Source organism: Parasteatoda tepidariorum, chromosome 8, assembly GCF_043381705.1.
Source record: "Parasteatoda tepidariorum isolate YZ-2023 chromosome 8, CAS_Ptep_4.0, whole genome shotgun sequence".
NCBI lineage: Eukaryota > Metazoa > Arthropoda > Arachnida > Araneae > Theridiidae > Parasteatoda > Parasteatoda tepidariorum.
In genome coordinates, this window is record NC_092211.1 from 16374577 (window position 1) to 16399317 (window position 24741).

The 24741-nt window shown below is 30.1% G+C and overlaps 1 protein-coding gene across 2 annotated transcripts in view; it reads left to right on the forward strand.

Annotated features, from left to right (window-relative positions):
• The window catches only part of LOC107454259 (Protocadherin-like wing polarity protein stan), a 399719-nt gene that overhangs the window by 336812 nt on the left and 38166 nt on the right, over positions 1-24741 (forward strand). For both annotated transcript variants that reach the window (XM_043041038.2, XM_043041047.2), the window contains exons 6-8: positions 22251-22485; positions 23739-23943; positions 24582-24688. In XM_043041038.2, the coding sequence (XP_042896972.1) occupies positions 22251-22485; positions 23739-23943; positions 24582-24688 (547 nt within the window). The remainder of the gene's footprint in view (positions 1-22250; positions 22486-23738; positions 23944-24581; positions 24689-24741) is intronic.

Consider the following 24741-nt stretch of genomic DNA (forward strand, 5'->3'; position numbering starts at 1 on the left):
ATTGAAAATTGTTCTTTGCATTCTCTTACTTACATGTCAAACATAAACTTTCTTAACACTACAATCATGAAAGTAAAAAAATTATAAAAGTTTTTTTGTCTGCGTGAGATTCTTATCTTTTTTATTATTTTTTGTCACATAGTTGTTTCACTTTCTAAAACATTCTCATAGAGCTTAGTGAAAGTCCAACATTATTCTACCCAAGATTACTCGTATACAAGGTTTAATGTGTGCGCAGATCTGTCCGACAAAACTTCGTCTGCACAAAACTATGCCTATGCAAGTTTCTGTCTGTGCGAAATTCAGATAGACCTTTCATGCCTGCACTATCATGTTCATTCAAATTTCTGTATTCTGTGCAAAATTCTGTTTTACATTTTATCTGCACCAGATTGTATCGCTGCCAGAGTTTGGTTGTCCAACATTTTGCTTACAAAAAATTACTTCGATACGAAATTCCATCTATAATTATGATTCTTTTTTAATCAAATTAGTATTTTTTTAAAAAAGAAAAACATCCTCATATAAATGAAAGGCCAAGCGCCAGTTACCTTAAGAGAACACCATACCGCGAAAGAATATTTCCGTCAGAAATTCTCTTTGGCCTTCATTACAAATTTAAAGTTCGCGTGCAGGTCGTCGGGCTACCGAAGCGGAGGTGCCATCCCCTCCGCAGAGGATCAAAATTGTGATGGCATGTCTTCGGATCATCCTCAGGGATGTTTCCCAGACCGTCGCCAATAGCCCATTGTGCAGATCTAGTGCGATGTAAATGAACAACGAATTTAAAGTGTAGAAAAAGTGCGTTTAGACAAATCTAGAGTAAGTCATAAAATTTCAAATACTGAAGAGAAAATTTTAAAATAGACAAATAAAAATAAATTATGTGAAGATAACTTAGGATCATAAATTTTTTTTTTTTTTTTTTTAGATATTGAAACTTCGTGAAAAACTCTATATTTGCCTGTACTTACTTTTTCTTTCTTTTAAATTTTAAATTAATAATGAAGGAGAAAAAGAATTTGCGACAAAGTTTTCTTCCGTGGTATGACGTCGTCCTCTTAAACGTCGCTAATAATATTTATCATTTTCTCCCGATTAAATTGCTTGAAACTGACGCTGGTATTCCCTGTTTATAATTAAGATTTGGAAGGTTTCTTAGTTCTATCGTTTAATCTTCTGTCATTGTGAACTTAAAGCCTCTCTTTCATATTCGCTACATAATCCCCTTTCTATTCTTCAGCTAGATAATAACGTCTTGTAAATCTAGTCGGGAGGCGACATTTATGGATTCGCTACTTGAAAGCATCCCATTTTACTCTCAATCCATTGTTATCTCTCCCCCAATGTATTCTACCAGTGTGCTTAACTTTTCCAATTGTGTTCTGTCGAAGATATAATTCGTTTCATTGGATTAATTCCACTCGAATTCCGTTCATATTTATCTTTCGGGATTAATCTGAAATTTTTCCCGAATTCCTTTCACGGTTCATTTCCGTTTGCTCTCCTGTTCCGGAGATTGAAATTTCTTCTCTCGGATGAAATTGAATTTTCGTGTGCTCTTCCTGGAAATTTTAAATTTCGTCTCCAACTGCCGGGAAATATATTCTTCAATCATATTATTCGTATAAGTCGTTCCACATCTCGATGGTTTCATTATTAACTGTACTTTTGAGATTAAAATAATTTACAAATCAAGTTTATTCTATAAGTTATTTTTTCCCTTTTTCTATTTGCATAAACTAATAGTATAGAAGTTGCAAATGGCGGCAGTTAAATTTGATTTGCTGTATTTTCTGCTTATAAACAGAACATTAGATACCAAAAAAGTAATGATGAATTTATGAAAATGCTGGATATTAAAAGAATGATCTGTATAAGAAACGGAAGAAGCATAAATGTACGGTTTGCTGTGATCTACTTAGGCAACTCCGTTTTTCTTACAAAGTTTCTGAACTAGTTACAAAGTTCGTTAAGAGATGGCGCTTCTGATTAGAAAAACTATAAGATAACATTTACAGACCATTCCAACTGAAATCTTTGCATAGGTGTCAGTTAAATGTGTCCACAGGATGCATCACGTTATTGACGCACATGATGATGGCTTTGAAAACATTACTTTATTATTTTTTTTATTTAGAAACTCTATGTGTTTGCCTAACTCAGTGAGTTATTTTGAAATTTGCTCTGAATAAGCATTATTTACCTAAGTTAAATTCAGCAAACCGTAAAACTTTCTCCTTTTATTTTTCTAGAATTGATTTTTAAAACTGTTGGTAATTTTTAAAGACACACACTAGAAATGTGTTCTCTAAATATTCATTAATGTTTTGAACAGTATTTAGATTAAATTTTAGGCTGTTTCTGTTATTTTGATCCATTAAGTTTGTGTCAAGTTTGGTTATAAACTGATTCAATTATTTAAAATACCTATTTATTAGCTCATTGAATCACCCATTTGCTGAAATACTGATATTCCAATTCACTATTTTGCCTATTTACTGATTCGCCCATTTACTAGTTCGCCCATTTACTGGTTTGCCCATTCAATGATGAGTTGGGTTTTTTTCCTTGAACCTTTCATTTACTTAATTAGTCCCTCATAAACTCCCATAATGCTTTATCATAAATTTTATCAAAAAATTTAGAAATAAAAACTACTTAGTTTTATAAATATGAGCATAAAATATTTATTTTAAAATCATAACTAAACGATTTCAACCTCATAACTAATCGTAAAGTAAAAGTCTTGATAACAAACTCACGTAGGAAAAAATCAAATTAAAAGTACAGTTTTAATTAAAAAAAATAATTTATTAATGTGCTCTTAAAATAAAAAAAAGATCCAAATTAAAAATAATTACGTGCAAAATAAATAGCTATGGACCTTAAAGCTACTCTTCCATTAATAACGTTATACTATTTAATTAAAAAAAAGATCACTAATTAAAAAGAACAAAAAAGAAACCAACAAATAACAAAACAAATTCTATTAATTAAAACAAAATTCTATTTAAAACTATTGTTCCATGAATAACCTTAAACTGTATTAAAAAGAAAGAACATTTTTTTTAAAATTATTGTTCCATAAATAGTGTTATGCTATTTAATTTAAAAAACAAACAGACTTTTTAAATTATTTTTCCATGAATAACGTTATTCCGTAATTAAAACGTCATAATACTTCATTAAAAAATAAAGAAATATAGACCATGAAATTTAAAAATAATCTCGAAAAAAACAACTTAAAAATATTTTAACTACAGATTATTTTAAGAGAAGGGTATTCTTTTTCATTAAAAAAATACTCATGCTTTTTTTAGTGCGTGTTATTCAGCACTATAATTTGTATTCCCTTTTTCCCGAAGTTAATTTTCAATTATTTTTTTTTTCATTATCTTCATGTTCTTCGCAACCTATCTTTCATTAATAATTATTTAAACTGCAGCACCACTGAATTGCAATTTATGAACCTGTCAAATGTCAAGAACAGTGTCAAATATTCCCCAGAAACTTTTCTTTAAAAAAAAAATATACATAGTCTTGGAGAAAAGTATCGAAAAACTCTTCGCATCTAACAATTAACTATATCGGAGATCAATAAGTAAAGCTTGAGATTTTGATGAAGGAAACTTCTTTACTAAAATTTTGAAAAGAAAAAAGAAACTTCTCTTACGTACTTTTCTAAGAAATCATTCCCCTTGATGTATTCTTGAGTCTTGACTTGTTTCAGAGTGGGTTTTTTTGTAGAGAAAAATATTTTTACTGAAATACCACATTTTCTGCATTTTTACAATCTTATTTTAATTCAATAAATCTTTTTTATTTTTACTGGAATTAATTTAATTCATTGATGCTTAAAAGTTAAGCAAAATTTCAGTAAACAATGACTAAACTTTAACAAGATGACTTCTCAAAACCATTAAATGCACGAAAATACACTAGTTTCTAAGACGTAATCGAAAGATTTTGCATAGGTAACAACTCTAAAAAGGCTATTTGAGCTACGCAGCATGTGCGTAAAATATAAACCGCTGATTTGTCTAGGAATAGAAAATAAGGTTAGCGTTACGGTGAAAGGAAGACTACGCTTTGCAAAATCTCTCTAATTATTACGTAGAAACTATTTCTTGTAGAAAATAATACACTGAAACCTGCCAAATTGACCACCCTTGTAAGTTGGGCACCTGCATAAGTTGACCTCAATTATCAAGAACGGAATTTTTCCTATATAATATACAGAAGCAAAACCTTTGTAGCTTGACCACCTGTCTATCCTGTATGTTGACCACTGAAATAAATCAATTTTATCTAGGAGTATTATGAAATTCTATTCTAAAACCCTCATAAGTTGACCAGGAAAAAAAAATTCAGAAAATTTTCTGTCATTTTTGCAATGTATGTTAAAATTTCACTTGTTGGGTGAAATAGTGTAAAAAGCTAATCTAAACCCTTTTGTGAGTTGACCCTCAGGGGAAACTGTAAGGGGTCAGCTTTTGACCATTTCTTTCATCCGTTCATTGAAAACAGATGTGTTAGTTGAAAAGTTGCTCTTCCAGTTGCAATAGTGAGCATTTGAATAAGTGAATGCTCTGAAATATGCTTTGATCCTTTATTTATGGTCTTTGATCTTTAAGCGTAGTAAATAAATTTTAAAGTGTTCAAATAATTTTATTTTGTTAAAGTTTTCAAATTACATGTTTTCGTGTTCTGATATTTTAAGAAATTATACTTATTAAACACTTTACATGCATAACTAACGAAATAATTTTTAAAAAAAAAATTAGTTAAATATTAGAATTATATGTATCAAATTGAAGTTCATTCAGGTTTAAACACATTTCTTAAGATATTCATTTGCATATTTTCTGAATAAAATTTTTAAGTCAAGTAAAAAAAAAAAAAATGTAAATGTATAGCAACAGGATATAGGAAACGAAAAAGTAAACAATGACCCAACCCCTCTATAAGTTGACCACTTGTCTAAGTTGACCACTAAAACAATGCACTACAAGTGGTCGACTTACACAAGTTTTACTGTATTACGGGGTCATTTTTTCGTGGGGAATTCGTGATCGCAACTCTCTAATGTACCAGCTGGGGGGAAAACTGATCCCATGTCTTGACCCTCTCCCTTCCTTCTCCTCCTCTTCTAAGTTGTATAGGAATATACAACAATATTTTCCCCTATCTCAATAGTTTTCGTATTTAAATGTCAAAAATATTTTTTTTTTAATTTCCGTGTCATTTTCTTTTAGAAATATGTTTAATGTAGTTTTTAGTTCCGTATAGTTTCCTAACTTCAAAGTTTTTAATCTGTTTGAAGACCAGGACAGAAACTAACATACTTCCTTCTCCTATGACTCTCCACACGCTAATGGTGAAAACAAGTAAAGTGTTGCTATAGGTAGAGAGTTCTGCTCTACGCCACCTGTAGCCCATTTCGATGGCTATTATATTTTCTAAGCAACAAAATTTCGTATATGTTTTAATAAGTTAAGCAAAATATAGATATAACTTTCAATGGGGCACAATGTCACGATGCCAAATCTCACGTTGACATTATTTTGCAGAAATCATAATTTCAAAAAGGATAAAATCTTACACATTAGATATTATTTTGAAGGGAACACGGGGGCTAGATGATGGGAACAGAAAGTCAAGATTATCGACAAAAAAAGACATAATTTCAATAAATGATATAAACCTCATATAGGTATAATATTTAGGGATCATGTGATAACGGCTATAAAAATAAAATTCAAACATCATAACATCGCCCTCACCAGCGATAAATCATAACATCGATCACTAAATCGATACGTAATTTCACAGCTTTTTAAAGTTTCAAGTTGATGCTATTTTGTGAAACACGTAATATCACGACGATCAAGTCTCGCGTCGACATTTCGAGGAAATGGTCACAGGTAGAAAATCTCATGTACGTAATGAAATAGACACAATGTTAAAAAGAAAAATTAAAAAAAAAAAAAAAAAAAAAAAAAAAAAAANGTTGTGATTGCCTTATTTCGATCACTGGTTACCCATTGGTCAAATGCTTTTTCTTTCTGGATTGACTTCGTCAAACGCCACAACATTTCAAATCATGGGTTGCAAAAACTGTCTCAATGGATGTTTGTCCTAGGATTGGTTTTGAAATCCTGCCTATGTACGTGTTTCAAGGCGTCACAAAATACATTTCCTTCTTCAGCATATATACGTTAATAATAAAAAGAATATAAAAATATTTTAATTTATTATTATGTAAATACATCAAAAATGCCTGCTAGTGAAAATAAAAAGAAAAACAACAACGGTCGCCATAGCAACGCATGCAGTGACGACGCATGCGCACTGTTTACTATTACTCTTGTACACAGTTGAAAAGTGTGGACGCCATCAAATTCAAACCAAGACCCATTTTGCCAATGGATAAAAAAAAAAAAAATTATATATGCATTTCCGCTATGTTAACATTAAGACACAACATTTGCACTGCAGGTGATTGCCCTAGAAGTGCCTGTGAATACTTAGAAATTATATGTAAGACAAACTGCTCGCGCATGCATGAATCACATCGACGTACGATCGCATATGTGAATCGTATGCAGTGAGAATGCCCCATATAACATGCCATTATTAAATCGAAGGGGACATGAAAACTCGATGACGAAGTCTCGCATAGACTTTCTCGTCATTCTTAGAGGAGCATTATCATACGGTTAAACTTTCCTAACTATTAGATATTACATTGAATGCAATTTATCTCCTTAATTAACCATTTAAACCCCAGATTTAATCTGTCAAATAAATATAAATTTACTTCTCTGTTACTTAAGAAAACAGCATACCACGGGAGAAACTTGTTGTCACAATTTATCTTTCTCTTCCAAAACTAATTTAAACTTTAAAGCATAGAAAAAGTAAGTTCGGACAAACCTAAATTAAGCCATGAAGTTTCAAATAATGAAAAGAAATTTTTAAAATATCCGAATGAAAATAAATTATGAAAAGATAAATTAAGATTACGCAATGGAGAAATTCTCTTTCAAAAATTCGTTTGCACTTTGATATTTTTTCAATAATTGAAACTGGTGGCTTATTCTTGGTTTAAACTTTTCTAGGTTACTCATTTTTTTTTTCCTTTTAAACTTGTAATGGAGGTAAAAGAGAATTTGTTTTGTAAAGTCTCTCCCGTGACATGGAGTTTTCTTAACCGAAGCTAATATTTAAACTATACATTCCATCTTGCTGAAAAAATGTTCTTGGCTTTAGACCGGTCAAATAACTTAAATATTTTAAAAGTTATTAAACTTTTTTTAAAACATCGTGACCAATTTAGCAACCTCTTAGCTTTTAAAATTTTTTTTTTGTGAGTCCGAGATAAAGAAGCGTTGAAGAACATTAAAAAAACGCTTTTACATAACTTTTCTACATATTGACGTTTTGCGCCATTTTCAGATTTAGCATAGAGGGCGCTGATTAAAGAATAATTTGACCTTAGTCATGAATAACATGCCATTTAAGAAATTGGCATATTATTTGCCAAAAAAAAAGGGTTAGTTTATGTAACGACAGAGACTTCCAAAAACAACCTTAAATAAGAAAATTCAGGTATAAAAATTTAAAAACTTTTAGTTGTTTGAAATATTGCGATAAATTATTCGGAGTATTTTTAACTTACCTCATCTCTTAACTTTAAAATGAAAAAAAATAATAAAATTACTACTATAAAGAAATTAGCTGCACAAATATAAGTTTTTCTATTAGTTTATTTCAGGTTTTTCCAGACATTAAATTATGAAACTGAGATTTTAACCTCAAAAATACTTGTTTTATTAGTTGGATTTTATATCTCTAAGTTGTGTGAATACTTTTTTTCGTACCGTATCTTCGCTAAATACACATCTGGCTTTACTTAAGTTTTTTTTTATCTTTTTAAATTTTTTTTCTCAATAAGAAACATTCTTCATGTAATTAAAGTTTGCTCTTTATTATGCTATCGCTCAATGGACTGTAATAACTCAGGCTTTCATCTTGTTTTTCAACCGTTATAAAAACAGATTAATTTAATGGCTTTTATATGCTTTCTTCAGTTAAAAAAGTGCGCTTTAAAGAACCGTTACGGAAAAATACTCTTTCAACTTCATCGTTGGATTTCTTTTATTCTGCGTTCGAAATTGATGGCATGGGGATTTAAGTAAATTCCATCAATATTTTTTTCAGCATCGCTTAAACGCAAACATTAATTGCCTTTTAAGATATCCATTTGATTTATCTAAACGTTAAGGACATCGGATGATATCACGTGGAAAGGTATACTATGCATTGAATAAGTAATTCATCTTTATTTTATAATGGTTTTCCATTTCTTTTATTCAGATTCACTAATAAAAGCATAGAAAATTGTAGAAAATAAACTTTTTTAAACTGATATTTTTCCGGAGTTGTTGACTTATTTAATAAATTGCTGAAGATTCTATGGAGCTTGTACAAAGGAACATGCTTAAAATTAATTACTACAGTGTTTATACATTAAAACACATATAATCCATTATATGAGTAATTTCACTTTATTAACTAGTGAGTTGTATTTAATATTTCTAATCTCTGATGGGAAAAAAAAACTACAAAATATAATTAATAAATTAAAATTAATAATTACTATAATTAATTATTAATTATAATTATTTTTTGAGAAAATATTTTAATTGTTCAGAGTGCTTCTTAAGTATTCCCCTTTTTGCTTATTTTTAAAATTCTTGTAAAATATGAGGAAAAAAAGTACACACAATAGGAGTAATAAATTAAATTTTAATTGCGATCTCTAGTGTAAATATTTTTTATTTAATTTTGTCAATGATTCTAAAAATATATACGAAGGAGAGATTACGAAGCATTCTGCATAAATTTGAAAATGGTTTTTGTCATGTAAATTGTTTAATTATTTCCAATAAATTAATTGAAAGGTCGAAAATAAATTTTTGTAGCAATATATATAATAAAAATATAATAATAAAACATAACATGTTTTTTTTTCTATTATAAAATGACATATTTTTTATTTTGTTTTAAATTTTATTCTATTTTAAATGTAATCTTCCTGAATTGGAATAAGTTAAGCAAAATATTTCTTCAAAATAAAAATATTTGCTCTGAAATTTAAAAAACATTTCACGACGAAGTAATATCTAGCATTAAGTCTCATTAATTAGACTATTAATATTAATATCGCGTTACTTGTTGTTACTTTATTTTATAACCGTCGTTAAACAGCCGACAAAATTTTTTGTTTACGACTACTAATGTTCAGTTTTGAACCAATCCAGAAAACAAGGAAACTCCTGGATGAGTACTCCCTTGAGGAATGGTTTGTTATGGAAACATGGAGGATTTTTTAACTCGACAAATTTAACGGGCATCAGTCTCCATTTACTACACGTGGCGTCTTCGGCTGGCGGAGATCGAACCCACGACCTCTTGGACATGGGCCCAGTGCCCTAACAGCCAGGCTATCCTGTCCTTTACTTGTTGTTGCTTGTAACTATCGTCATAACTGATAAGTTTCCCTGTTAAAACTATCTTTATTTAGTGACAAATAAATCTACAAAGGAGTCGAGGTGAGCCGTGGTGGCTGAGGAGATAAAGCGTTCGCCTTGTTCAAATCCCAGCGATGACTGGTTGATATGCATTCCGCACACGGCTCGCACTGACCACTGTGCTGGCGTAAAGTATATATTCAGTGGTGGACGAATCATGGGTTAGAGTCGCCTTGCCGTCAAACTAATCGTGGGAGGTTTTCGTGTTTTTCCTCGTGTAACGCAAATGCGGGTTAATTCCATCAACAACAAAAAATCTTCCACGAAGGGAAATTTCTCCCTACATGATCCAAAAGTTCCCTTATCTTCTGGATTGGTTTCCCTAAGTTTTTTTTTGACAGGTAAACAAGCAGCATTTTTAATATATTTTGTTCTGTTAGTAATAATCCGTGCGCCAATAGAACGACAACAAATCTAGCTTTAAAATCATAAAAACGTTGAAATATTTTGAAATTTTAATAGATTATAGCAAATTAGTTCAAATAAAAGTTTTTATAAAATGTTATGATAATCCACATTAACCCTGAACTCACATTTTCTGATCAAATATTAATATTTACATTATAAATCTGAATAAACTATGTTTCTTCCTTAAATAAAACCACGCCAGTAATTTATGTATTTAGAACAACACAGTACACTTACATAAACTCTCGCTCTGTTAAATAAACAAAATGAAATCTATTCTTCTCTTGTACAACTTTTATTCTAAATTTTATCCTAGCTGTAAAGGGAAACGATTCGAAGATTTTCTGAATCCTTCCTTCCCTCGGGCGGTAACTGTCTCTTTTTGTTCCTTTGCACTCGACAGCAAATTAACGAAGTTAATTCAAATATCGAAATGACATTGTTACGATAACTGTAGAAGTCACTGTAATTAAAAGATTTGTTAGTTCTCTTTTGGATAATTTCTGTTGGAAAATAATGTTTGCCATTTTCTCGTGTTGTGATTTATCTTTGCTTGTAATGGCGAAAATTGTGGTTGTATTTTTAAAAAATCGTGTAAATTAAGTAGTTTGTTAAGTCGTTACAATGTATTTTAAGGAATAAATAGTAATTGAAGCGACAATTTAAAACAGGAGTTGAACCGAAAAAGGCTGAAAAACATCTTAAGTTTCTTATTTCCTATTTATTTTAGACAGAATGTATTTATTACACGTATTATTTGTCATTTGTAACACATTATTATGTTAAATAGCTGTGAGTGAGAATTTATAGTAAATATAATTCACTTTTAATGTTTAAGAAGCATCTACCCTCGCCATCTTAAATTTCAGGTTAAATTTTTAACTTATGTTTTCTTGATTTTATTTTGTACTTTGCAAAATTGATAATATAGTATTATTTGATAATATAATAAGTTTTAAAAAAGGTAGAAAGGTTTATTAAATTAGGAGAAATAATGCAGGATAGTTTGTAGAACTTCTATGAATTTTTACTCAAAATTTAAGAGCAATAAATTTATGCGATTTGTAGTTTTGAGTAAGTAATTTAAAATTGCACTTTTGTCAGTTTTTAGATTTTTAAACTGTAATAACGTTACAGTTAAATCTGATTTGGATGGTGCTAAAAATTCTTCTACCTTCAATTGCCCAAAAAGAAAACTATTTATCAAAAATCTTGAGACAGACAACCTATTAAACTACTTTTTAAAAACTGCTGATTGCTGAACTACAATGGTCAGAAAAAAATTTATGATCTAAAATGCAGAACAACTTTATATCTCAAATATGATCGTTTTTTAAAGATTTTACCAAATAGAGTAAATATCCATCAATAAATAAATCACAAATATATCAATAATTTATTTGTGAAATAAAAAGCATATTTAAAATTTTCCCTCTACGTTTGCACACCTTCGACAGTTGAGTTTAATCGGCAGGAGATAGGCCTCTTAAAAACAATTTTTTACCGTAGTTTAGTAGTTTAATTATTTACTATTTCGAATTCATATTTAAATTGGAATACCTTTAAAACTCTTTATAGCGATCCGATTCTGTCTAATTCAAAGTTTGTGCTTATAACAGCCATAATTTACTTAAGTTTGTTCCATATCAAATGATAGTGACACTTGAGCTGCTTTATGTCCTAGATTACCTAGCATGCGGAGCGTCACTCTTTTCCTTGCGACTTTAGTGTCTCTTACAAGTTTGATTGGTTGTCGCTGATCACATGGGTAAACAGTCGCCATTTTGTTGACTAGCTTGGATGGTGAAGTATCATTGCACTTGATCTGTTATTTCTAGTTTTCGTTTCACTTTATTTGTTTCATACTTTTAATTTAATAATAGCAAGTTGTTGCTCACTTAAGTGTTCTAATAAGTCAAAATTAGGCTTCAAATTATATAGCTTAACGGAATATATATAGCGACGGAAAGTATGGCTGCATAGAATTTGCAGAGATAAACACTGAGTCCAAATGACAAACCAAACGATGCATGCTCCAAACGATACTAAGTACGATAAAATTTTATATTAAGTAAATGCAAAAAAAATAATTATCCCGTTATATTTTAAATAGCTCATTATTTTGTTTGCTTATGTGGAATTTTGCCTTTTTAGTTTTAAAGAAATGTTTCTAGAAATGTCTACATTGAAGATTTTAATTGCCATGTTTTATTTTATTAAGGAATAATGTATCGATTTCAGTAAACTAACAACTATAGCAAGTATTTTTCTCTTTAAAGTTATGTTAACATTACTCATTAATAAAATATAAAATTATTAAAAAATCAAATTGAATACAATTTAAATGTCTTTGTTCTAATTTTACAAAATATATATTTATTTTTTATCTTAAATACCTCTCAGCTTGTTTTTTGAAATTTCAAGCATTATTTATTAATATCATTTACCATGCAATATTATAAATACTCAAATAATATATCTCAATCATAGTGAATCTATAAATTAAATAACTTTTTAGTTCATATTTTGTTATACCGATAAGATGCAGATAAGATAATACAATTAAAGACAAAATTATTGTGTTTTGAAAAAATTTGAAATTTTTCCAAAAATATTAACGCTGTTCAAGCGAATTTATTGGTTTATTATTTATAATATGTTTTATATTTAAATTGACAAACATATTTTTATTTCAGTATAGTAAAAATTAAAAGTCTATTTTAAAATATTTTTGATTTTGTTAATTGCATTTAAATTTTAATTAGGATTTCATTTTAAAATTGATTAATTGTGCTTAGAGTTTTAGCAATACTTTATTATAAAAGACTAAATAACAATATTTATTGATTAAGAAGAAAAAGATAACTATTGGGGGGAAAAACTTTTTCTTTGAACACTGATAATAATGTCCATAATGATTTAAATTCTAAATCATACCACCCTTTGAAACCGACTGCAAAAAATTCGATAGGGTTTAGAAAAAAAAAGTTAAGAAAGACGAAATGAATGCTTTAACTTATAAATAAGGTATTATTTTCACTGAATAGAAAACATAATTTTTCAGAGTGGTAAGTAGGTACTATATTTACGTTGCACTAGAGCTGAACTATGGGCTATTTATTTCAGAGGAAAAAAAAGAATTGAAAGAATAAATAGTAGATATTTAAGAAGAATATGAAAATATTGATCAATAAAAAGTGGTGCTTAAAAAGAAACTTCATAATTCTACATTGAGAGTTGCGGTCACAAGAGAGTTGCAGTCACCAAGATGGCTGAGTGTCGCTACTTAATCTACGTATCCAGGGCTTTAGAGCTACTTGCACAAATTTTTATGATATCTGATGTCTGCAGAAGTCACTGTAGTTTAGTTTTGGAAATTTCTATTGGGAAATATAGTTTGCCATTTTTATATGTTGCCATTTATCTTCAGCTTATAGTTGCAAAAATCTTGGTTATGTTTTTAAAAATCGTGTAAATTATGTAGTTTGGTACGTTGTTATGATATGGATAAATGTACCTAACGTATCTGTAAGTTAGAAAGAAAATCATTGCTTTGTTCCATTACCAGCTTCGTACATTGTCGTCAAAACTGACATGTGAAATTACTTTGTTTTATTAAGATATTTTATCATATGATGTTAGTGAAATTTTTCAAAAGAAATTCCTAAGTGTTTTCTTTCCCTTTATCAGCCTTCAACCAACCAAACTTTGTTTATGTCCTATTGATTATTAAGCTGTTCATTTCCTATCGTACCATTTGTTTTTAAGTGACTTGAAGTTTTTAAGTAAAGTTAAGTAGCAAGCTTTTTATGTTAAGTTTTTTATTCATTTATGATTTCTTAAGACTTAGTAATAATTGAACGAAATAGTTCCAAAAAAAACTGTTGACACCACGATTAATTCATAATTTTCAAATAAAAAAACTCAGAGTATAACACGGCTCCCTTCGAGAAAAAGATACGTTTACGTAACAGATCCAAAATAACTGTTACAGAAAATACTAGGCATATTTACTTATTTAATTTTTTACGTCTTGCATCTATTATGAATCTGCAAGTTGGAAATGAAACCGTTACTTTGTTCAATATCAATTTGGACAGGGAGTAGTATAGATACTTCTCTTTTGTGTTCTCGAAACTATCAGATGATGTTATTAGATGTTTTATTTTTCCAAAGCTCGTGTCAGATTAGCCATTGGCCGAAGGGGTAGGAGAGAAAAGGGATTGTAATCATTCTTTAGGAGGAAAAAAAAGTGGTCAGTTTCTAACTTATCATTCTGTGGTATGTTTTTCTTTACTTTCTTTTCTTCTGGTTTTGCTTTGGTAGAAATATATCACCCGAACATTTTTTTTCTCGTTCTGTCTTTCTTTGTATGGTTGTTATTATTTGCTCTCACATAATATTTACTCTAGATGTTAGGATATAGAGACAGAAATAATATCGCATTATGTCGAGGAAGATTAGATTTTGGACTTTGTTTGAACAAAAATCATTTTGGGTGAGATGTTTCTTTGTGTGCTCAAATTGATGACGGAGATTGTAATGGTTTTTTATTAACGGAAAAGTCTATAATGTACTTATTTTATACAATATCATCAAAGTAGATTAAATATAGGTATTATTTAATAGTTTCAGTATTTTGTTTGGACAAATAATTTAATTTTTTTCAATGTTTCAACGCTAATGAAACTAAGTACAAAAAATCGTAAAACACAGTGTGTTTTGATTTCAGCTTTTCGTACACATTCGGGCTTATTATTCATTATAGAGATGTGTAGGATGTTACTTCCCATTCCTGTCCACTGGCAAACCTGTAATGGTCATTCAGTTACAGATGAACCAATAGCAAAGCAATACGCTTCTATTGGAATGGAATTTATCTTCCAACAAGATTAGTGCAAGCAACTAGTTGCCATTCACAGCCACAAAATTATGAAAATTGATTTATATGATCACTGAGTGATATAGTTCAGCCTCTGACTAGTTTTAAGTTAATTTTTTTAAAGTCACAAACTATTACGAAATAGAACTAAGTAAAAAAAATACATAAAACATATTTAGTTTGATCAGAACTTAAGAGATGAGATTTTAGAAAAAAATCAAAATAAAAATAATATTCTTAAAAACCACGTTTTTGTGGTGGAGAATAATAATTAAAAAACAAAAATTTGAAAAACGAAAAACGTGGGGCGCATGAAATACATAACAGTTTCAGTATGTGTGCTCATGAGAATATGTGTATGTACAGTCGGTAAAAAAAGTATTGGCACATCAATATAGTTTCAAATATTTACGCAACGAAAAGTTCTAACTTTACCAATTAAACTATATTACACTCAATTTTCAAATGAAAACTAAATCGCAAAATATAAAATTCCCGTCATTGTTAACAAAATATTTCCATAGGAAAAACGCATTTTATTTTACAAAAAAAATATTGGCACACTCGAATTGCATTACTACCACTGCAGATAAAAGAAGAATAAAACCTTATATTCACTTACTGAAACTGATTCATAGCTTGTACTAAGACTAGAGTATTAAGTTACGTTCAGTGTTATTTTGAATTTCTCTATTCATTAAGTATGAGTCCGAAGAAGTGTGAAATTCCAGGCTCCACTCGAGAAAAGATAATATGTCTCCGTGAGTTAGGAAAAAGTTATCGGGATATTGGAAAAAAGTTAAAATTGAGCTTTTCAACAATTCATTCCATTATTAAAAAAGTGGAAGAAACAAGATCCACGAAAAATAAACCCCGATCTGGTCGCCCAGTCAAAGTAAATGACAGGGAAAGGAGGCATGTTGTTAAAATGGCCCTTAGAAATCCAACTCAAAGTGCTCGAAATTTAGCCAACAACTTTGCGTCAACTTCTGGCAAGTCAGTGACGCCACAAACTATTAGAAATGTTCTCCATATGAGTGGTCTTCGGGGTAGGAGGCCAAGGAAGAAACCTTTTATTAGCGAGGTTAATAGGAAAAAGAGACTTGAGTTTGCTCTGACCTATCGAAATAAGCCAATGGAGTTTTGGAAGCAAGATATTTTTTCTGATGAGAGTAAGTTTGAAATATTTCGGCCAAAAAGCATTTTAACTATTTGGAGGAAAAAAGGTACTACTCTTGATCAGAAAAATGTCTTGTCAACAATTAAGCATGGAGGGGGAAATGTGATGGTTTGGGGCTGTATGGCGCAAAATGGGGTTGGAAATTTGGAAGTTATTAATGGTAGGATGACAGCTTTATCGTATAGAGAGGTTTTGCGCCGTAGCTTGAAAAGCAGTGCTAGAAAATTAGGCCTCCAAGACACCTATATATTCCAGCAAGATAATGTTCCTAAACATTCCGCGAGTGTAACAAGGGAATGGTTGCTTTATAATGCACCAAGAAGGCTACGCACTCCCCCNAAGTTAGTTTAAAATCGATTACAAAATTCCACCCGAACAGACATACACGAAGGCAAGTTGATATAAACAAGGCAAAAATGACCTTGTCGGACGTTTCTGGGTGATAAAATGCTTGCAAAGTAGAACTAACTACAAAAAAATAATAAATCACATATATTTTTACCTGATTTCAGAGAACTGTATTTATTTAATTCAATTTTTGTTTGTTAGATGACAAAATACTTGCGATGTGAAATTTAAGAAAATAATAATAATAATCAAAAAGCATATGTAGTGTCTGATTTCAGACAGGATTAGAATTTAAATTTCAGAGATCTTTATTGAAAACTTATTGATTTGGAAATTTCTGTCTAGATGGTTAAAGAATTATATTGAACTAACTTCAAATAAAGGTAAAATACGTTTAGTTTGATCGGACTTTAGGAGATTGCGTTTATTGGAAAATTACTGAGTTGGAAGTTTTTATCTGGCTGACAAAATTATTACGAGAAGTAATAAAATAAATTAAATAAAAATTATCGTAAGACATATTTCGTGGGATTAAATTTCAGAAGATCGCATTTATTGAAAAATTGCCGAATAGGAAATTCGTGTCTGGATGATAAAATGATTGCAATATAGATCTAGCTAGAAAAAACAAACAAACACATAAATTATACTTAGTTTGGTCTGATTTTAGACATCTATATTTATTGGAAAATTATTGAGTTGAAAGTTTGTTTCTGGATGATAAAATAATGACAATGTGGAATTAATTGCAATAAAAATCATAAATCATATTTTGTTTGGTCTGATTTCAAAGAACGGCATTTTTAAAAATGGGAAGTTTGTTTCTGAATAATTAAATAATAACAATTTGGAACTAACTGCAAAAAAAGCATAAAATACCTCAGTTTGGCCTGATATCTAATAGTTTCATTTTTAAGAAACTATGTAGAAGTTTGTTTCTAAAGGATAAAATTATTGTTAAAAGTACTTAATTTTGTTTATTTGCTATTTAAGTATATGTAAGCTGTAAGCTGGATTTTTATTTATTTCATTTAAAATCTGATTACTTAATCGAATGAAAGAGCTTCGAACAATCTTCCGTTGTTTCTGAATTCCATAAATTATAGTATTAATTCTTCGTAAAATCACGTCCGGGTCAACATAAATGTTAAGAGACTTTACCAGAAAGTGCAATATTTTGTCGTTCTTTACTAGAAACTACTACATAACTAAAATAAAATTATTCTGACACCATTTTTACTAAAGAACAAGAAACATAACACTTTATTTTAACTCAAAAGTTTGTTCTATAATATCACCATAGTAACCGATGATTCAAACTCTAACTTACAGCTTACATATACTAAAATAACAAATGAATCATAATCTAGCTTACAGCTTACATATACTTAAATAGCAAATAAATAAAATCTAGTACTTTTAAGAATTATTATGATGTAGAACTAACTATTAAAAATAGTAATAAGTTTAACAACTAAAACGAGTATGATAGTATAATATTTACTTATTTGTAGATTGGTTTATGTGGTAGAATTGTAAAAAGAATTGTCTCCAATAGTAGCTTTTGTAATTCCACTGGGAGAAAGTGGTAGTATTTCCAATTAAATTAACAACCGTCTAGCTGTGTTTTATTCTTACACTTTCTTAACTACTGTCCATTTCAAAGAGTGTGGCAACTTTCATCTAACGCCCATTTCTTTTGCCCATCGGAATTGCATTAGGACAACAAACTATTTGGATAATGTGACTCGAAACTACCTCTTCCGAAACGGAGCCTATTCCATTAGATAGCTCCTCCTTGACAAAATACTCTCTTTCGTCCACTGTCGTTTTTCGATGCCGCTGGCTCTCCTTTTTTCGTCCCCTCCAGCATCCCCGAGGGAGGAAGGGACAAATAACATCTGGACTCAGTGTCGTCTACCCAAAACAAACGCCTTCTTGTTTTACTAAAACGGAATCGGATCTAATAACGTCAGCTTTTCTGACGTCCCAAGCGACATTGTGTGTGACAGCCATTCCAGCTGCCGAAGGATTCGTTTTCGTGATACCTGATTTCTTCTTTATACATGTTTTTTTTTTATGTTGTCCTGCATTTATTGCTACGATATTAAATGAGTGTGGGGGCTCTTTATTGTCTTTTGCAGGACTTCTGTTTTTGAGGCTTAGAATGCGAACAACGTATCTGACATTTTCCTAAAACTGCGCCGCACACACATATTATATATATATATATATNTTAGAATAGTGTGATTAAGAAAAATATGTGAACTGTTTGCAATTTCAAATTAATATTGAAATGCACAGGTTTAGAATTTTCTACAGTGAAAAGTTTTTGGAACTTCAGTGTTCAAAAAAATATACTAAAGCTAGACGTTAAGAACGTATCCAATGCGCGAGTAAAGCGAGCATCGGATTGCAGAGCAATCCGAAATGAACTGCGAAAGCAGCTCCGAGGGTTGGCGAGCGGCAGGGGGCGAAGCCTCATAGTAATATGTTATTTTCCTTACTGTTGTTAGTTTGTATCAGTTATTCATGGCTATTATGTTAATTTTTGCCAATCTTTAACCAGAGCTGCGCTTCTCAGCGGTAATTATGAAAATAACACTAGATACCAATATGAAGAAAAGCCACAGTTTGGTAGAAATGAAATACGTTTGTTGTCCCAATTTCTTAATGTTAAAAAAGTAAAGTCAACGCTGCATTATCTGGGCTCATAAAAATACGAAAAAATTCAGAATTGTTCCATGATTTTAATAATTTTCATCCAGGTGGAAAAATTTAGCCAAATTTGTAATATTTTCAAAAAAGTTTAATAACTTTTGAAATATTTTAGTTATGTGTCTATTCTAAAGCCCAAATAATTCTTTACGTCAAGCTGTTATATATAGTTTAAAGTAATAGCTTTGACTCAACTCTAAAGCACTAACTGGGGCTTTTTTATTTTTCTTGGTGAAAGAGCTTCGTAAAACATGATACGCAATAGTAACATCCAACTAGTTTGGCGAAATCATTGTTATTTAAAAGTTTTGGTATAAATTCATTGAAAAAGTTGAGGTGAAAAATATCCATCAATGAGATCAAAAGTATTAATTATTTGTACAAAATTTGTAAACATCTAAACACACGTCCTACGATACTCAAAATTATTTATTTTTTAAAATACATTTTTGACGTCACTAAGAACCATCTATAAGTAAAATTGCTAAGTGAAATTAATAAGAGTAAATTACTAAGTTATAAAAGTCACTAACAGTTTATACTTATCGAGCAAATGAATCGCATTTGGTGTAGCATAATTTCATTATATTTTTGTGTCGTTTACATTATCCAACCAACAAATCAAATACAAAATTCTGATTGTCAAAGTTATAAAGTGTTCTGTTATAACCTTTGTTCAGAGAAATGGCAATCCGTTTTGTAATTTGAAGCATGTCTAATAGACATTAAGAAATGAGATTACATTCCATCCACACAAAAAAAAAGCTTAAAAAAAGAAGTTTAAACCATTTGGAAAATCAGAATTGTGTATTTGTTTAAACGCTCATTTGGTGTAGTATAGTAGCAGCAAACTTTTGTGTCTTAAACAATATCCAAACAAAAAAACTAAATACAAAATTCTGATCGTCAAAGTTATAAGACATTCTTCTTTTATAAGACAATTCGCTGTTAGATACACGTCAAAATGGAATTAAAAAAATAGCATAACATTTCATCCGAAAAGCCTTTTTTTTTCTTTTTTTTTTCTTTTTTTCAAAAGTTTAAACTATTTGGAAATCCAGATTAGTGTAATTGCTTGGACACCCATTTTCCTTAAATCTTCTTATTCCGGTTCACTTTTTTAGAATAAACTTTTATATAAAAGTTGACATTTTCGAAGAGAGAATTAGAAAGTTTTCCTTTGCTTTTTTTTTTCCAGATTTTTTCCCTTTTTTGGCATCACAGGCAATTTGTTCCCTTAGAAGGGGAGGGTATAACGAATTCTACTGTTGGTTTCAGAGGGGGAAAAAAAGAGGAAATCCTTTTTATGGGCTCCACGTTAAAGAATTTTTTTCCCCCCATTTTCGGAGTGCTGAAAGAACACGTTTCCAACTGAGCCTGCGTGCTTGTTAGGGTAGGAAACGGGTAAAAAAAAAAGGGTAAAAGAAAAACTGCGCCGGAGTGTTTTTAGTCGATTAATAATATATGTCATTTTGGAAGAAAGGTTTTTCCAATTTTTCTTCCCTTGCGTGTAATAGTTTGTTGTCGTCAAGTGTTCGTTAAGAAAAATTTGTCAACTGGAATTTTATCGGTCACATCAGAAATAAAACGTTTATTCTAAATAGATAAAATATATTTGGAATTTGTTTAGAGTATAATATTTATTTCAGATGTCTTCTTTCCTGCTGATGTCGATTTAGTTTTAAAGCTAGACATTGACTAGTAATTTAAATCACCAAAGTCATTAATTGGCACAGATCATTGTTTTAATTACGAATCTAATTAGTTTTTAAGGAACCGAACAATAATTTCCTAAGGATTCAGTAAAATTCAGTTCGATACATTATTAAAACGATTCTGTGAAACATTAATTCGAATCATTAATTTTATTAACTGACGTTGATTTCGTCATTTGTAGATTTTGACGCTTTTGGTTATTTAGATTACTTTAGTGATTCCTTATTTCAGATTATCGTTTTAATATTAAATGAAATCAGTTTGTACCGAATTCAATAATTAATTATTACTAGTTACAGTTTAGTTTCAAAATTAGATATCAAATAAGAGATTTAATCAGGAATCTATGAATCACCGAAGTGATTCATAGATTCAAAACATCGTTTTAATAATGATCAAAATCCGATAAATTAGTTAGAATCACTGATTTTATACACTGATGGTAGTGTTAGTTTAATTTTAGATTTGTGTACTTAATTGGTACTGGTGTAAAACTTATTGAGTAATTTTTTCGTTCAAACCATCATTTTAAAAATAAATTGAATCACTTTATACTAAATCAAATAAGTTAATTTGAATCATTATATTTATATATGTGATCCGAGTCAGTTAGTTTAAATCAATTGATCAAATCTGTTAATTTAAAATTTAAGTACATAACTTTGAATAATTTAATTGGAATGGGTTAATAAAACCAAAGCGGTTGGTTCTGAGTTGAATATAAATTGAATAAGTTTACTAGAATGATTTATTCGAATCTGTTAATTTATGCGTAATCCATTGGTACATATCCATTATAAAACGAACACTGGAATCACTTAGATGATAAAGATAAATATTTAGCCCTTACAAATCGATACATTTTGTTGACAAGAAAATGAGTGGAAATTACTGACATTAGTAAAGTCTTTGCTTTTTATGTTTATGACACTTATCACAAATACAACATATTTTTAAATTAGGCAATAAGAATATCTAGCGATAAGTTTTCTCTAAATGAGAAGAACATTTACAGAAAATTTATTATTATATGTTTTATTAGCTCCGAAGGTACTGACTAAGGATAGACAAAACTTCATCTAAAAGTTATGAATAATCATTGCTAACCATTCTTTAACTTAGAGGACAATGGCTAAATATATGGATAAAACTTAACCTAACAATCATGATTAATTGTTATAAATACAATAGTTCTAAAAATAGCACATATTATTCACTAAAGGGTGTTTATTATTATAATTATTCATATTATTTAGTTCATACATTTAATTCATACATTATTCATATTACTTGGAATTCATATTATTTAATGCGACGAATAAACCTTTAAAATATGTCTTAATTTGATTTTTGCCATTTAAAAGCAATATTATTCAACCAATTACCCCTTTTCTTACAGGTAAGAACTGTGAGATCAATTTGTGGGAGGACAGGTGCGGGGAGATATCTCGTTCTGTATGTCACGGCGATTCCCACTGCATGAATCTAGGAGATGGAGGTTTCGGATGCGAGAATTGCTCCCAAGCATCCTGGAGTACTCGATTGTGTGAATTGCGAGCTAGGAGTTTCTCTAGAGGATCATTCCTGACCTTCCCGTCTCTCAGGCAAAGGCACAGGCTCCACATCAGGCTCAGGTAACAAGCTTAGTCCATCAATTAATGAGTCATCCCGAGTGCTTTTGTAATTCTGTTGTCTCGGAAATTGTTTGACTTGTTGAGTTTCCGTTTGATAGAATCTAGGATACAGTCGATTGAATTCGAATGTCAAATAATTTGATATTTGCTTGCGAATAGTTCAATCTGGCTTGATCAACAAGATAATAAACTTGATAATGTGATTTAACTGTTATCAATATATGTTGTGGCAGCTTATTCATTTTTATTTTTCACTAGTTGATTAATGTGAGGCCATAACTACATTTAATTCTATAATGGTAAAGCTCTCAGGGTTTCATTTTGATTCTTCACATTTTATTCGTTTTGATCATTCACATTTTATTTACTTTAATTCTTTCTTATGATAGGACCAATTGCTTAAAAATATAACTAATTTGCTTGTGAATAGATTTATACAATAATAGTATGTCTTATTTAATATCTCGGTATATTATTAGAATATTTAATATCTCAGTAAATTATTTTTTATAGTTTTATCTGTTCGTTTTTATATTTGATGTAAAAATGATAGTAATTTTTTTAAAAAAAATTTAGTAAAAATCTTTTTTTTTTTATTTAAAAAAAGATTGAATGGTAATACTGAAAGTAAAAGAAACTTGTTCATTAAAAAAAAAAACGAGTAAATAACTCAATTTTGTTGCGAAATTTACTTTATAAAAAAATGGGATGATAATTTCAAATGTTTAATAAAGTTTATTTATAAGGAACAAGTAGAAGATAGTATAACGAAATTTGATAGTATAACTAATGTAACGGAATTACTTTATTTACGAAAAAAAAAATGGGAAGATAATTTAAAATTAAAATAAAGTTTATTTATGAAATATAAGGAGAAGATAGAATAACGAAATTCGATAGCATAACGAGGGAAAATGTAATTCATTTATTTATTAAAAAGGAAATGGGAAGATGATTAATATAAATAAATAGGTAAACGAAATTTGTTTATTTACGATAAAAATGGATTGCGGGATAAAATGGTAAAAAAATAATTCTTTAAACAGATTTATTTCATGTTTTATTTTTTCCCCTGACTAATTCAAATAAAATGGGCAGCACAATTCTTTCCATTTGTTCTTTTCCATTTTTGTAAGTTATTTTTTTCACATTTTATTCAATTTATGATACTATTTCATTCATTTAGTTCTGTTTCGTTTATGGAAGTTATGTGACTGTTAGTAATCATTCATCAATTAAAATTTGTGTGTTAGGTTTGCGACACGTCAAAAGAATGCTCTAATCCTTTACAATGGACGTTACAACGACAAGCACGACTTTATTGCAATGGAGATCATTGACAGTCAATTGGTTGTTTCCTTTTCACTGGGCTCCAATGTCTCAGAAGTATCTGCCCGAATACCCGGAGGGTTAAGCGACGGTCAGTGGCATGAGGCAGAACTCACATACCTCAACAGGGTAAGTAATAAGTTATATTATTATAGTATACATCGAAGAGCCATTACATTATGACCACCCTGCTAATAACATGTAGGACCACCTTTAGCCCTCAAAACTGCTAGCACCCACCGTGGCAATGATTCCACGAGTTGCTGATCGGTAGTCTGAGGTATCTGGTCCTGCAATTCCCTCACATTGCGAGGGGATAGCCTAGCAGCACGAATTTGGTTTTCCAAGTAGGACCACAAGTGCTCTATTGGATTAAGGTCAGGTGAATTTGGGGGCTAAGACATGACTTGAAAGTCACTGGAATGTTCCTCGACGATTCGACCCTTATGACATGGTGCATTATCCTGTTGGTAAACACCATCCCCCGCAGGAAAAACTGTTGCCATGAATTAGTGAACCTGGTCTGCAACTATGTTCAAGTAACTTACAGACGTCAGGGATTGTTCTATGAGGATTATGGGTCCTAATGTGCCCCATGAAAACATTGTTCCTGGGCGAGAAACCATGAAAACCTGGGCGTGGCCATTATTATAGATGGTGGGTGGTCATAATGTAATGGCTCTTCAGTGTAAGTTTATATTAATTTAAAATAAACAGCTTCATTACTTATTAAAACTCACAATATTTTATCTCCTGTGTCTCTATAGACTGCAATCTTGAGTGTGGATGGCTGTGATACTGGTGTTGCCGTGAAATATGGCGAAGAACTAAGCTACAAATGTGCGAATTCTGTTACTCATACATTGGAGCCTAGGTAATATAATTATACACTTTTTATTTCCCTTTTAGTCATTATTGCACATAACT